This window comes from Anomaloglossus baeobatrachus, chromosome 5 (genome assembly GCF_048569485.1).
Source record: "Anomaloglossus baeobatrachus isolate aAnoBae1 chromosome 5, aAnoBae1.hap1, whole genome shotgun sequence".
Taxonomy (NCBI): domain Eukaryota; kingdom Metazoa; phylum Chordata; class Amphibia; order Anura; family Aromobatidae; genus Anomaloglossus; species Anomaloglossus baeobatrachus.
Window position 1 is genome coordinate 27805737 of NC_134357.1, and position 12807 is coordinate 27818543.

At 48.1% G+C, this 12807-nt stretch overlaps 1 protein-coding gene across 1 annotated transcript in view; it reads right to left on the reverse strand.

The window, feature by feature from the left end:
- The window catches only part of LOC142310726 (ovostatin-like), an 89588-nt gene that overhangs the window by 43566 nt on the left and 33215 nt on the right, over positions 1-12807 (reverse strand). The window contains exons 20-24 of the mRNA XM_075348351.1: positions 12648-12771; positions 11495-11613; positions 10124-10175; positions 8961-9044; positions 2911-3087 (exon numbers count right to left, since the gene is read on the reverse strand). Coding sequence (XP_075204466.1) covers positions 2911-3087; positions 8961-9044; positions 10124-10175; positions 11495-11613; positions 12648-12771 — 556 coding nt within the window. The remainder of the gene's footprint in view (positions 1-2910; positions 3088-8960; positions 9045-10123; positions 10176-11494; positions 11614-12647; positions 12772-12807) is intronic.

The following is a 12807-nucleotide window of genomic DNA, read 5'->3' on the forward strand; positions in this document are numbered from 1 at the left end:
ATGGGACACCCGGTGGAGAGCACAGTACCGACAGGTCCAAGAATATGTTGAAAAGAACTTGTGCCGGAGTCGGGGACAGCAGGAGCAGTGCTTCAACAAAAAGGCGCCTGCCAGTCCCTTCCAGCCTGGGGATGTGGTATTAAAGCGGAAAAGAAGGACCCACAAGCAGGATGATCAATGGGAAAGGACCCCGTATGTTGTACAGCCCACTGGATGGGAGAATGGGAAGGCCTACCAGATCAGCCGTGACCAGGGGAGGACTTTGGCCACGGTTTCCCGGGACCATCTAAAGCAATGCCCACCACCATTGAGGGAAGCAGCTGAAGCTCCAGTTCCCCAACCGGCGGAGAAAGAAAAATAGGTGATCCATACCATGATGGGTGATTTCTCGGCAGACTGGCCTACGCAGAACGGCGCGGTAATTCTTCCAGTGATACTGTTCCCACAACCAGTGGATGAAGAAGTGATGGAAGTTATCGACCATGAGCCAGTGCCCAGGGATGTACCTGTACCCAGATCCCCTACGCCTCTGCCTGCCCCACACGATAGCAGGGAGGAGGAACTAGTTATTCCCTCTGCCCCACTGCCTGCCACCACTTACACTGGGCCCCGAAGGTCCACCCGTCCCAACCTAGGTAGACCCCCACTTAGGTACCGGGAAACTACTCTTTAAAAGGGGGCTTTGTGTGTTGAGTGTAAAGTTAAGAAAGTTTGAATGATAAGATGAATCAACAGAAGATGTAACCTGATTAGCACCTTGATTAAACCGGCCGTTGCCGGCAACTAGTCCCCGTAGGGACTTCCTGCAACCGTTGCGTAAAAGACTTCTTACGGACAAGCCTGAGAACTGGCAGGGCAACCACAAACTTAGTGGGATGTAAATAAAAATGTTTTGGCTTGAAACCGTTACCGCCTCCGGAGAGGCTGATTTGGGAGGATGGGCCTGGAGGAAAGGGATGGCCCAGGCCCGCCACTACCATAACCGGTGGCGATCCTCCGGGGGTTCAGGGGTCCCCATGGACGCGGGTCCCCTGAAAGAGACAGTACCCGCTCGGGCAACTTGGTTCTGGACTGGGGCAAGGGGTGCTGCCCACTTCTTTGGGGCAGCATCAGGGCCAGGTTGTTTGGGTGGGAAAAGAGCGGAAGCCATTACCGTTTGCAACGTTTAAGAACTGTACCTCGCTCCCCGATCCGGTACCGGCGTGCCACCGCCCATCCTCGGTCCTTACGGTTCACTTCAATCAGCCTCTCCTGCAGACGGTCACCACCGCCTGCCAACCTTGCTGTATGTGCCCGGGCCACGCACCCGGACACGGTCAGTCTCCGCTACCACTTCACTTCTTCAATTTTCTAACTGATCTGACTACTTTTCCCGCCTCCAGGACTGTGAACTCCTCAGTGGGCGGGGCCAACCGCCTGGCCCACCCCCTGGTGTAAACATCAGCCCCTGGAGAAAGGCAACAAGGATTTGTGTTTGACCTAGGTGTGCCTAGCCGGGGTGTGGGGTGTGTTGTTGCAGTACCTGTGACGACCTGGCTTGTCCAGGGCGCCACATTCCCCCTTAGTAGAATGCAGACCGTCCGCGGGCAGCCCGCGGGAGATGAACAACCGCAGCCGTCTGTGGGACCCATCCATCCAGCCGTTTGTTTTGCCGGAGACTTTGTGTTCATCATTGGCTGAGTGAGTACCACTGTGCCGTGCGGCACCGCGCTGCCCCTGCGACCCTGCACCTCACCAGGCTCCGTAACCCGCCTGCCATCCCTCCCCTCACCGGGCCCCGGGACAACCAACCCCCCTACCCACGGAGGGGAAAAACAACATCCAAGCTTCTCCCTGTCATCGCTCCCGGGATCCCCGTCCAGAGCAGCGGTGGTGTCACAACCTCACCACAACCGTGGGTGGCGTCACGGACAATATCTCTAAACCAAACCACCCCCCCTTTCACTCACGGGCGAGAAACGCCGCTCGAGTCCCCGGGATACGGCCCACCACTCGAGTCACCACCGAGCAGCAGCAGCCGGACCCGAGCAGTGGGTGAGCGCAGCGTCCCCTCCCCGCTCGCGACAGTTTCACCTCAGCCCACCAGTTTTTAAAATTTTTTTGCAGACTATTCTATAAATTCCCTTTACTGTCCAACAAAGTAGTGAAATGCCAAATAAAAAAACAAATCCTCACAAAGAATGCTAATACATTTTCCATTGCACTTGTGGTCATAAATCACATTCTAATCGTTGCTATGCCCACTTTTGTCATATTAGAAAACTGTCATCACAAATATTAGTAAAATTCAACATTTACATTTTTTAATACTTTAAAAAAAAAAAAATTCAAAAATATGCTCCCGGTAGGCTTTACAATGTCAGGGAGAAAAACAAAATAAAAAAATCAACCTCACTTGCAGACACATAAATCCCTAATTTATTTCACATTATAGCAGTGTTGTTCTATTGAATAATCCAACATCTTGAATATAGATACTAGGCATAACCTTTGGTCAACATTTCTACATCAAAAGGAGTGGGCAGATCACATCTATTACAAGCCATAGTTCTATAGGTCATTGCAGGTCCTGGAGAGACACATATTTAGGTCTCAGGCCCAGGAGAGGCGAGGCTGCGCAATGTGTCTACGCAGCTGCGCTCCTCTCACAAGCAATGTACAAAAGCCTGGAGAAAATTCAGTGCCAATAGTAAAATACATTGGTCTGTTGTGTATAAAGGTCCTGTGATATCAAACATATTACAGAAAACATAAATGGTTTTCCCTTCCATTAATTCAAAATGAAAACTAAACAAAAGACATGATATAATAATAACTATAAGAGATTATTGACATCGGGATTACAAACTGATAAAACGGTGAGAATGAGCTATAAAGTTAGGAAATGTATTTATAAAACAGATATATTACCATTCCCGATAAATTGGACGCCTTTGGATCTAGTCTCCTCCGTCAGGCGACCGGTTAACTCCAGGTAATCAAGAACCAAAGCTATTGGTGAGAGAGTGCCGAGATTCTGCTCACCACACCCTGTGGGGTCATTTATCAAAGACTCCGGGTTCATGACTGCATGACCCAAAATATCCCCTGTGAAGAGAAAATAAGAAATAACATAGTAAAAGACAAAAATAACAATATTCTACTCTTTTTTGGAGTTGATCCTTTCCAAAAGCCTCTTGAAAAACTGCTTTAAAAACTCTGTGTGCATGTGCCGCCCCCATGCCAGTGGCCGCTGCTGCTCGGATCCGGATCTACGGTATGGCTCGAGGGGCTTTCCAGACCCGGGGATCGCGCGGGCACTTCGACTAAAAAGGAGGACGTAATTGTACGGGATTTGTTAGAAACTGTCTGTGACGCCACCCATGGTGTGTGGTGAGATATAGCACAACCGCTGCTGTTATCGGGTGCCCGGGAAGATGTGATGGCAGCTGGATGTTAACCCCTCCGTGGGTAGGGATGGATGCCCCGGGGCCCAGTGTTGTGCAGGGTTGCAGAGATCAGCACACTAAGGCGGGCTTTGCACACTACGACATCGCAGGTGCGATGTCGGTGGGGTCAAATTGAAAGTGACGCACATCCGGCATCGCATGCGACATCGTAGTGTGTAAAGCCTAGATGATACAATTAACGAGTGCAAAATCGTCGTAATCGTATCATCGGTGCAGCGTCGGCATAATCCATAATTACAATGACGCGACGGTCCGATGTTGTTCCTCGCTCCTGCAGCAGCACACATCGCTGTGTGTGAAGTCGCAGGAGCGAGGAACATCTCCTACCTGCGTCACTGCGGCTCCCGTCGGCTATGCGGAAGGAAGGAGATGGGCGGGATGTTTACATCCTGCTCATCTCCGCCCCTCCACTCCTATTGGCTGCCTGCCGTGTGACGTCGCAGTGACGCTGCACAACCCGCCCCCTTAATAAGGGCAGGTGAGTGCATGTGAAGCCGGCGTTAATTTTCGCTACGCCAGCTTTCACAAGATATTGTACCTGCGATGGGGTTGGGGACTATTGCGTGCGACATCGCAGTATCGGCTTGCGATGTCACAACGTGCAAAGCCCGGCCTACAGTTCAGTTGTCCTGGTGCTGGATGAGGTTGCACTCATGTCTGGAGTCACTGGTTATCGTGGTGCTGGATGAGGTTGCACTGATGTGTGAGTCAATAAACACAATATTCTTTTGGTAAACCAAGGTGATGGTGGCCGGCCTCCGCAGACTGGTGTATCAGGTCCCATACCCGGGCTAGTGGTCAATGTCCCTTTCCTCTGCACTTTTGTAGTTTTCAGTGATGGACTGGTGGGCGGTGTAGTGCATAATGAAACTGCCCCAGACTGTGCAGCAAGGGGTTTACCCTCAATGCTGTATTTGTCCAGCCCCCTCTCCCATCCAGGCCCTGCTCTTCCTGTGTTTGGGAGGGAAAATATAAAAAAGATTCAGAGAAATGGGTTAAATGCTGCGCTAGAAACCACAAATCCAGGACATGTAGTAAATTCCTTTTTCTTTATTTTCACAGGTCAACGCGTTTCAAAGACATATTCATCTTCTTCATCAGGACAAACAAAAGGAACGGCATAGCCTTTGTTTGTCCTGATGAAGAAGACGGATATGTCTTTGAAACGCGAAACGCGTTGACCTGTGAAAATAAAGAAAAAGGAATTTACTACATGTCTTGGATTTGTGGTTTCTAGCGCAGCATTTAACCCGTTTCTCTGAATCTTTTTTATATGTTACCGCTTGTATCAGGGCTGCTGCTTACCACTATTCTATTTACATTGCGCTTCAAGGAGTTGTGCCTGTCACAACTGCAGCAGGTGAGTACCCATCCTGTTCCCTGTGTTTATCTTATATCGGATAAGACCCTATGTGTGCTTCCTTTCCACAGTTTTTCAGCTGTGTTTGGGAGGGGACACCGTCCCAGCGCCTCCCGATTTCTCAATCCCACCTATAGGGTGTAATTTCTACCTATATATTGGGGTCCGGGGCGGTGTCCGGCCTCTTCCCCTGGTATCCCAGGATCCGGCAGCAGTTCTCCCTCCCTCCCTATTGTTAATGCTTGTTTTTACTTGTTTTTCTTTTTGTTAACAGTTTCTAAATGTTTGTACAGTGAAGTCACAGCAGCATGTGTCAACAGCATTCTGGTGAGAGAGCGGAAGTCCTTGGTCCTGTGGTAGAGTGTCCCTTCTCACCTGGAGTCAAGTTATGTTTTACAAGTTCTAAAGAGTTTGGAAAAGTTTGTAAAACAATAATATATCAGTAAAGCTGTGACCGATATCTGCCAACAAAATGGTGTTTGTGTTTATTTCATTAGGACGGGCCTTTATTTGGATGCAATGGTTCTTTGTTTTTGTCTGTGCAGTCTTCCCGGTGTGTAACACGGAAGTCCGCTCCTGGTCCTTTGGTTGGGAGCTGTGCCCGTCAGACGCTGACCCGTGGGATCTACCGGGCACTGGCGGATGCCCTATCCCTCTCTGTGGGTGGTTGTCGACTTTTCGGGACTTAGGTTGGGACAGGACCTAAAATCCTGCCCTCAATTGGTTAATTAGCTAGGCTGTTGGTGCCGGTCCTGCCTTCAGGGTCCAAGTACCCCCTTTGTGCACGGTTTCCGGGTCGGTTCTCCGGTGTCTGTACAGGCGGGCTACAACCCTGCCCCGGTACACCTCGGATCTCCGGCAGCCATCTTCCCGTCTCCTGCTGGCACTGACCACTGTCTGCCACCTAGCCAGAATGTCAGGGCTCCAACCCCGACACCTGTCAGCTAGCACCTCCACTCACTACTAACTCCAAACTTAACTCACTCTAAACTCTAAACTGGTGGGCGTTCTCCTTCCGCCTGGTCCTGCCCACTGGTGTGTCTGTCCCTCCCTGAGGGGGTGACTAGGGTTTCAGGTCGGCTGGTTTAACCCTGTGCGGGAGCGGTGTTGTGTGGGGCTAAACTGTGTGACTACCTGGTTCTGCCAGGGCGTCACATGCACGTAGTAAAAAAAAAACCCCTCGATTTTTTTTTTCTATGGGAAATACACTGAAATTTTTTTTTAGCGTCTTTATATTCCTAGAAAGGTTTTTGAAAAGCACCTGGTGTAAAAAAGCAAGTGTATGTTACTTTTTAAATGAGGATCCCGCAGGAAACCGCTCCACACTTCTTCAAAAAGAAACGGTGAAAAAATTATTGAAAAACACATCAGGAAAATTTTTTGGAAAACACATCAGTGCAATTGGGAAGAGCTGGGTAATGCACCGGGATTGTTGCATCTAATGGAGTCGATAATTTCGGGGCGGCTGCAGGCTTCTATTTTTAGGCTGGGGGGGGCTCAATAACCATGAGTATCCCCAGCCTGAGAATACCAGCCCCCAGCTGTCGGGCTTTATCATGGATGGGTATCAAAATTGGGGTCACAGCATGCTGTTTTTTTTAATTACTTATTTAAATAAAAAAAAGTTGCATGTGGTTCCTTCTATTTTGATACACAGCCAAGATAAGCGCACGTTGGGGGCAGCAGCCTGTAACCATAGGCTTTATCTGTGCTGGATATCATATAATAGGAGGTACCCTACGCTAAATATTTTCTTCATTTATTTATTTTTACTGTACGATATAGACCCGCAGATATGATGCCCCTGGACTATTCAGGTCGTCACAGGGTACTGCACAAACTGCCCTACCCGTGCAGTATTCATCCCCCATGGTTCTGGTTCTCTATCCTACAGTGCTGCTTCCATCAGCATTCACAAATCTTAGTTACACCTCGCACCACACCTGTCAGGCACACCAGTGGGCTGCTTAAGCTGGAATAGGGCAGTTCACCTAGGGGTCAGACAGAGTGGTGGGAGGGGGGAAGTCAGCGAGGGAGGAAGTGAGCACAGAGCAGAGCTGACAGGCAGAACAGAAGTAGCTCCCAGTGAAAGAGGAGATGGGAGTAGCAGCTCCCTGGAGTTGAGGAGTGACCCTCGAGCTGTGAGGAGCTCTAAGAAGGTGGGAGTTGGAGCTCCCAGGGGAGAGAAAAACTAGGTCGCAGATGGTGGTCTGGACCTAGAGGAGTCAGACCCCCGGTCGCAGGGGATTGAGGCTAGGTGCCTGGAACCCATCGAGGAGGACGGCCGGCAGCCTGGTCCTATCACCGGTACGGGACCGAAGGCACGACGGGGTACACGAACCCTAGGTCGGGGAGAAGCTTCAGGCAACCCGGTAATTAACCTGAGGAGAATGGGGCCTTTATGGACTGTTCCCACCAGCTCAGAGATCGGGGGCATTAGTGCAACGAGGGGGATAGAGCTTTCCTAGCAAGCAGCCCACTGAAATCCCAAGCGTGAGCTCCTGAGAGCAGGCTCCTTCACTTAGCCACAATGGGGAGCGGGGCCCGGATAGCTCCAAGCTACCGGGCTACAATGGACAATCTAAAACTTACTGCCAGGAGGCAGGTTACAGACCAACAGCAGCACTGCAGGGGACGGGACCCGGACAAGCTCCCCTTGAGAGGCAGTGGCGTTCAGAGACTTGGTTTACCCTGTTGTCAGCATCTGCTTCATTGATGAGTGTGTATCCGACTGACCCCTGCACTGCGTCCCCGCATCTCACCCAACAGAGTCCCGGGGCCTGTCCCTACCCGTGGAGGGCAACGTCACCTAGCTGCCTCACTCCATCACCCCGAGTACTCCCAATGGCAGCGGCGGTACTCCTAATTACCGTAAACCATGGGTGGCATCACAAACTATACCATATCCCCTGTAAATACCTCCTTTTACATTCAAGTGTTGCCCTTAAGCCCCCGGTTCCGGAGACCCTCAAGCCACGAACAAACATCACCCCCTGATCCGAGCGGTTCAATCCGCTGCTGGGGCAGCACACAGACAGCACCTGTGATTCGTTGCAGGCAGATGCTGTACCACAGGCTGGGGGTGCGTCTGACTGCAACCAATCCCAAATGCTAGAACGGCCGGTGGGCGGGGAAAGCAGTGCATATGAAATAAAAGTAATGAGTGGCCCTTGAAGTGAATGAGCGGCCTCGAAGCAGCGTACTGCCATACCCGGTAAGTACAGGCCTTGGTGAGTACAGTGTGCACTCCTATCACCCATCCGTTCTACCACCAGTTTTAATCACCGGATTCTGGTCCCCATAGACTTATATGGGAATCAGAATCTGGCCTGGATCCAGATATTAAAAACCAGATAACAGTGACCCGCCGGTCCCGGTTATCTGTGAGTCTGCTCATCACTATTAAGGTTATGTGCACATGAGGTCTTTAATATGCCAGCATACATACCAAGTTTTTCAAGTATGTGAAAAATGGAAAAAGAACAGAAACTGTCCAACGTTTTGAGGAGTTTTGAGATTTAGAGGAAGATTTGGAGAAATTCTGCTCAGCGTCTGCTGTAAAAATTTTTACAAAGAAAACCCTTAGGGTATGGACAAAAGCTGAGTGGGAAATAAGCGGAAATTCTCCAATCTTTCTTCAAATTTCTAAACTCCTTTTAAACTTGGAGGGTCTGCTCAGTTTCTGCTCCAAAAACTGAGGAAAAGGACTCAATGTGAAACATTTTGTAAGTTGTTTTTCTTTACTGATGTGTTCTTTGCACCCTCCTGGAGTTTGGAGCGCATTCTATAAGGAGCGGCTTTAAAGAAGCGCACTTTCTTTTTTTTTCCGTGAGCTTTTCAAAACCCAAACCTTAAAAGTACATGATGAAAATTCTGAACATATCAGCAAAGTGTTTTTTCAATATAAATCATTAGGAAGAGTGTCCCAAGTATTATTTTAAGTGATTTAAAAAAAAAAAAAGAAAAAAAAAAAACCTCAGGATCATCCTGAAATTTCACCTGAAAGCCAAGTATCCAGGGTCAGACTTGGCTGGCAGGACAGTGGGGGGATCCCCCGGTGGGCCTTGGGTCCTTGAGGCCACCGTTCTTGATATGCACATATCCCTAACTTTTTTTTTTGAGTAGTGTATATACAGCTCTTCTGTACTCACCTATGAGAGTAACTTTTGCTGATATGGAATCAACCACAGAATTTTCGGGAGGCGAAATGCTGATAGGAATCACTTCAGTTGTATCTGAAATACACAAATAGGAAAGTAAATCCTCACCAGGCAGTATAGAGGTATGGTGATTACAGGGGCTAGGAGCGGAGGAGGCTCATCTCATCTGTTAAAGGAATCTCTAAGATGAGGTTAATGGAATTGGAAAATAGGGGGAAAGGCAAAACCACCGCCATGTCTGTCCATAGGCCATTGGTTATATTGCCACCAAATCTTAAAAAATGAATGGAGCAGAACAACAAAAAAACAGACAACTTTTGGAAACACAATGTATTTTCTGTTAAAAAAAAAAAAATAATTTATTTTCTTGCATGGATTAAACTCAGTAAAGGAAGTTAATATTAGGCGTTAATATAGGAAGTTAATATAGTGAGAGAGGAGCGCAAAATGAGCAAGGAAGATATGGGAAAATGACGCTGCACTGACCACAAAAATTTTAAGGCCGGGGCCACACGGGGCACTACTGCAATGCTCGCATGACACTCGACTCGCGCTGGCAGCACAGCAGGAGCCGAGTGTCATGCTTGTATCCCTGCGGCTGCGGTACGACTGCGAGCGAGCCTCAGCTGCGGGGGGCGGCCCGGCTCTCAGGAGGGGCGGGCCAGTGCTGAGGAGGGGCGGGCCAGCACGGCGGAGGGGAGGGAGGGATTTTTCTCCCTCTCCTCTGTAGCCGGCTATTGCGATTCTCGCTCTGCACTCGCGGAACACCGATGTACCGCGAGTGCAGTGCGATTTTTCTCTCCCCCCATACACTTGAATGGGTGCGAGAGAAAAGAGTCTCGCATTACAGTTGCAGCATGATGCGATTGTTTTCTTGGTCCGATTAGGACTGAGAAAATAATCGCTCATGTGTGCTGACACAGGCTAGAATTGGTCCGAGAGGAATGCAAAGTTTTATCGCACTCCACTCACACCGATTTTCTCGCAGTGTGGCTTAGGCCTAACCCTTTGATTAAATTTCGCACATCCCCAGTTGATGGTCACTGAAGATTTGGCCCCTCTTACTAGTTTTGCTAGGAGGCCTCTACAACAGTGAAAAAAAAAACATATTATGCCACTTTGATTTTTGTTTACATTAGAAGCCATGGTCTTACCATTTACACATACTAGGACGCTCTTAGTTACTTCTTTGTGAATGCCCTCCAGCTAAAATAAAGGGGAGAAAAAACAGTTAAAAGCTATAACTGTATATTTTGGAAAAATTCAAAAGGACATAATATTTCTAGATGGACATCCTATCAGAGGAGGCACAGTATATGATAGGATAGCATAGCATCCAAAAGAAGCTTCTAATTCAGTGTTTGGGAGGAAACAGGACTCACAGGCTTTCTCTATGAGTAAGTGAGGAAGCAGGGCTCACAGGCTCTCTCTATGAGTAAGTGAGGAAGCAGGGCTCACAGGCTCTCTCTATGAGTGAGTGAGGAAACAGGACTCACAGGCTTTCTCTATGAGTAAGTGAGGAAACAGGACTCACAGGATTTCTCTATGAGTGAGTGAGGAAGCAGGACTCACAGGCTTTCTCTATGAGTGGGTGGAGGAAGCAGGACTCACAGGCTTTCTCTATGAGTGGGCAGGAGTAGCAAGACTCACAGGCTTTCTCTATGAGTGGGAGGAGGAAGCAGGACTCACATGCTTTGTCTATGAGGGGGTTGGGAAGCAGGACTCACATGCTTTGTCTATGAGTGGGTGGAGGAAGCAGGACTGACAGGCTTCCTTTATGACTGGTGGAAGAAGCTGGACTCACAGGCTCTCTCTATGAGTGGGTAGAGAAGCAGGACTGACAGGCTCTCTCTATGAGTGGGTGGAGGAAGTAGGACTCACAAGCTTTCTCTATGAGTGGGTTGGGAAGCAGGACTCACAGGCTTTCACTATGAGTGAGGGGGGAAGCAGGACTCACAGGCTTGTTGTATGAGTAGGAGGAGGAAGCAGAACTCACAGGCTCTCTCTATGAGTGGGCAGGAGTAGCAAGACTCACAAGCTTTCTCTATGAGTGGGAGGAGGAAGCAGAACTCACATGCTTTGTCTATGAGGGGGTTGGGAAGCAGGACTCACGGGCTTTCTCTATGAGTGGGTGGAGGAAGCACGACTCACAGGCTTTCTCCATGAGTGGGTGGAGGAAGCAGGACTGACAGGTTTTCTCTATGAGTGGGTGGAGGAAGTAGGACTCACAGGCTTGCTCTATGAGTGGGTTGGGAAGCAGGACTCATAGGCTTTCACTATGAATTGGTGGAGGAAGCAGGGCTCACAGGCTTTCTCTATGAGTGGGTGTAGGAAGCAAGACTCACAGGCTTGTTCTATGAGTAGGAGGAGGAAGCAGGAGTCACAGGCTTTCACTATGAGTGGGAGGGTGAAGCAGGGCCTGAAGGCTTCCTCTAGTTGGAGGAGCAGGAATGTTAAGTTATTCCTCTGAATAGAATAGAGAAAAGGAAGCTCAGTAGCAATATTATGAATTAGAAGCAAAATACCTCTACAATGATGGATCGTATTATGGTATCCTTGTAAGAGACCCCCCCTTGATCAGCTGGACCATCGCAGGTTTCTCCAATATGGACAGTTTCACCTGTTATATTGATTGACACCGTACCTGCAGCAGATTGAAGCATAGACATTTACAGACTGAGTAAACTTTAGCGTAATCATCGATGAATGTATGAAGGATTTTAAAGTATTTTTTAGAAATAATAATTTGACAATTGGTAAGCGCCTACTGAAAAAAGTAAGTGGACTCTGTAACCAGCCATATAATAAAAGGACTGGCGGGATCCATTATTTCATGGATCATGTTTTCTAGCAGCTCTTATCCCTCTGTCTCACAGAGAGAAATCCTTACACCCCACTATAATTTCTATCTTAAATTATGCAGAAATATCTGTGCTGTTCTAGTCCGGCATCCAATTTGCAACTGCTTGGCAGCCAAAAAAAGGGAGATAACTTAGACATCTTTTACCTCGCATCCTGGGTGCCTCTTGAGGTTGTTAAAGTAATGACAAAGTTAATGTCTTCAGGCTTGTCAAAAAATTCTTAGAGTGTGGGATTTCACTTTTGGTACAAAGACTTGTTTAAGGGATGTAGTTAAGATGGGTGGATGCTGGGAGTGCCTGTACTTATTATGCAGTTATGTATTCTACTATTTGCTGTCATGATAGGAACACCCAAAATTCCTAAACTCATGCATAGTACACCCATATTTCTGAAGAGTATAAAAGATCTGAATCTCATTAAAAATTATTTGGAGAGCTTTGGAAATCACATGCCTGTGTATCTCTTTAATTTTCATGGCGGAGTCGAATGAATCCCAGAAACTTTTAATTAGAGTAAGAATTACTTGAACAAGCTCATGACATTGAAGAAATAATGCATAGCATGCGTAGGGTTAGTAAATGCAAGAGGTGCCAAGGATCCTAGGCCAAGGCTATCAGGCACAAGAGGACTGCAAGCTGGGCCAGGGCAATAAAAATCATTTTGCTCATTTCTAGTAAGAGGTTGTTTCATCTTCTGATTATGGACCGCCAATATAAGATTTTCTAACCTTGTCAGATATGATCCAAGTAATCTTGAAAGCAGGCGAAAGTAATGGAGCCTTCAGAATAAGATTACACATATTTGACCTTGACTTACCTACTGATATGGCTTCCAAACTAAAGTAGTAAGAGGCCCTTTCCCCGGAGCAAACACATTTCTCACTGTCCTCATCCAGTGCATTTACTGTGTAGTCACTGGAGGGTTGCAGTGTTGCACGGACCTGCACAGATGGGAGAACAGAATTAACAGATCACAA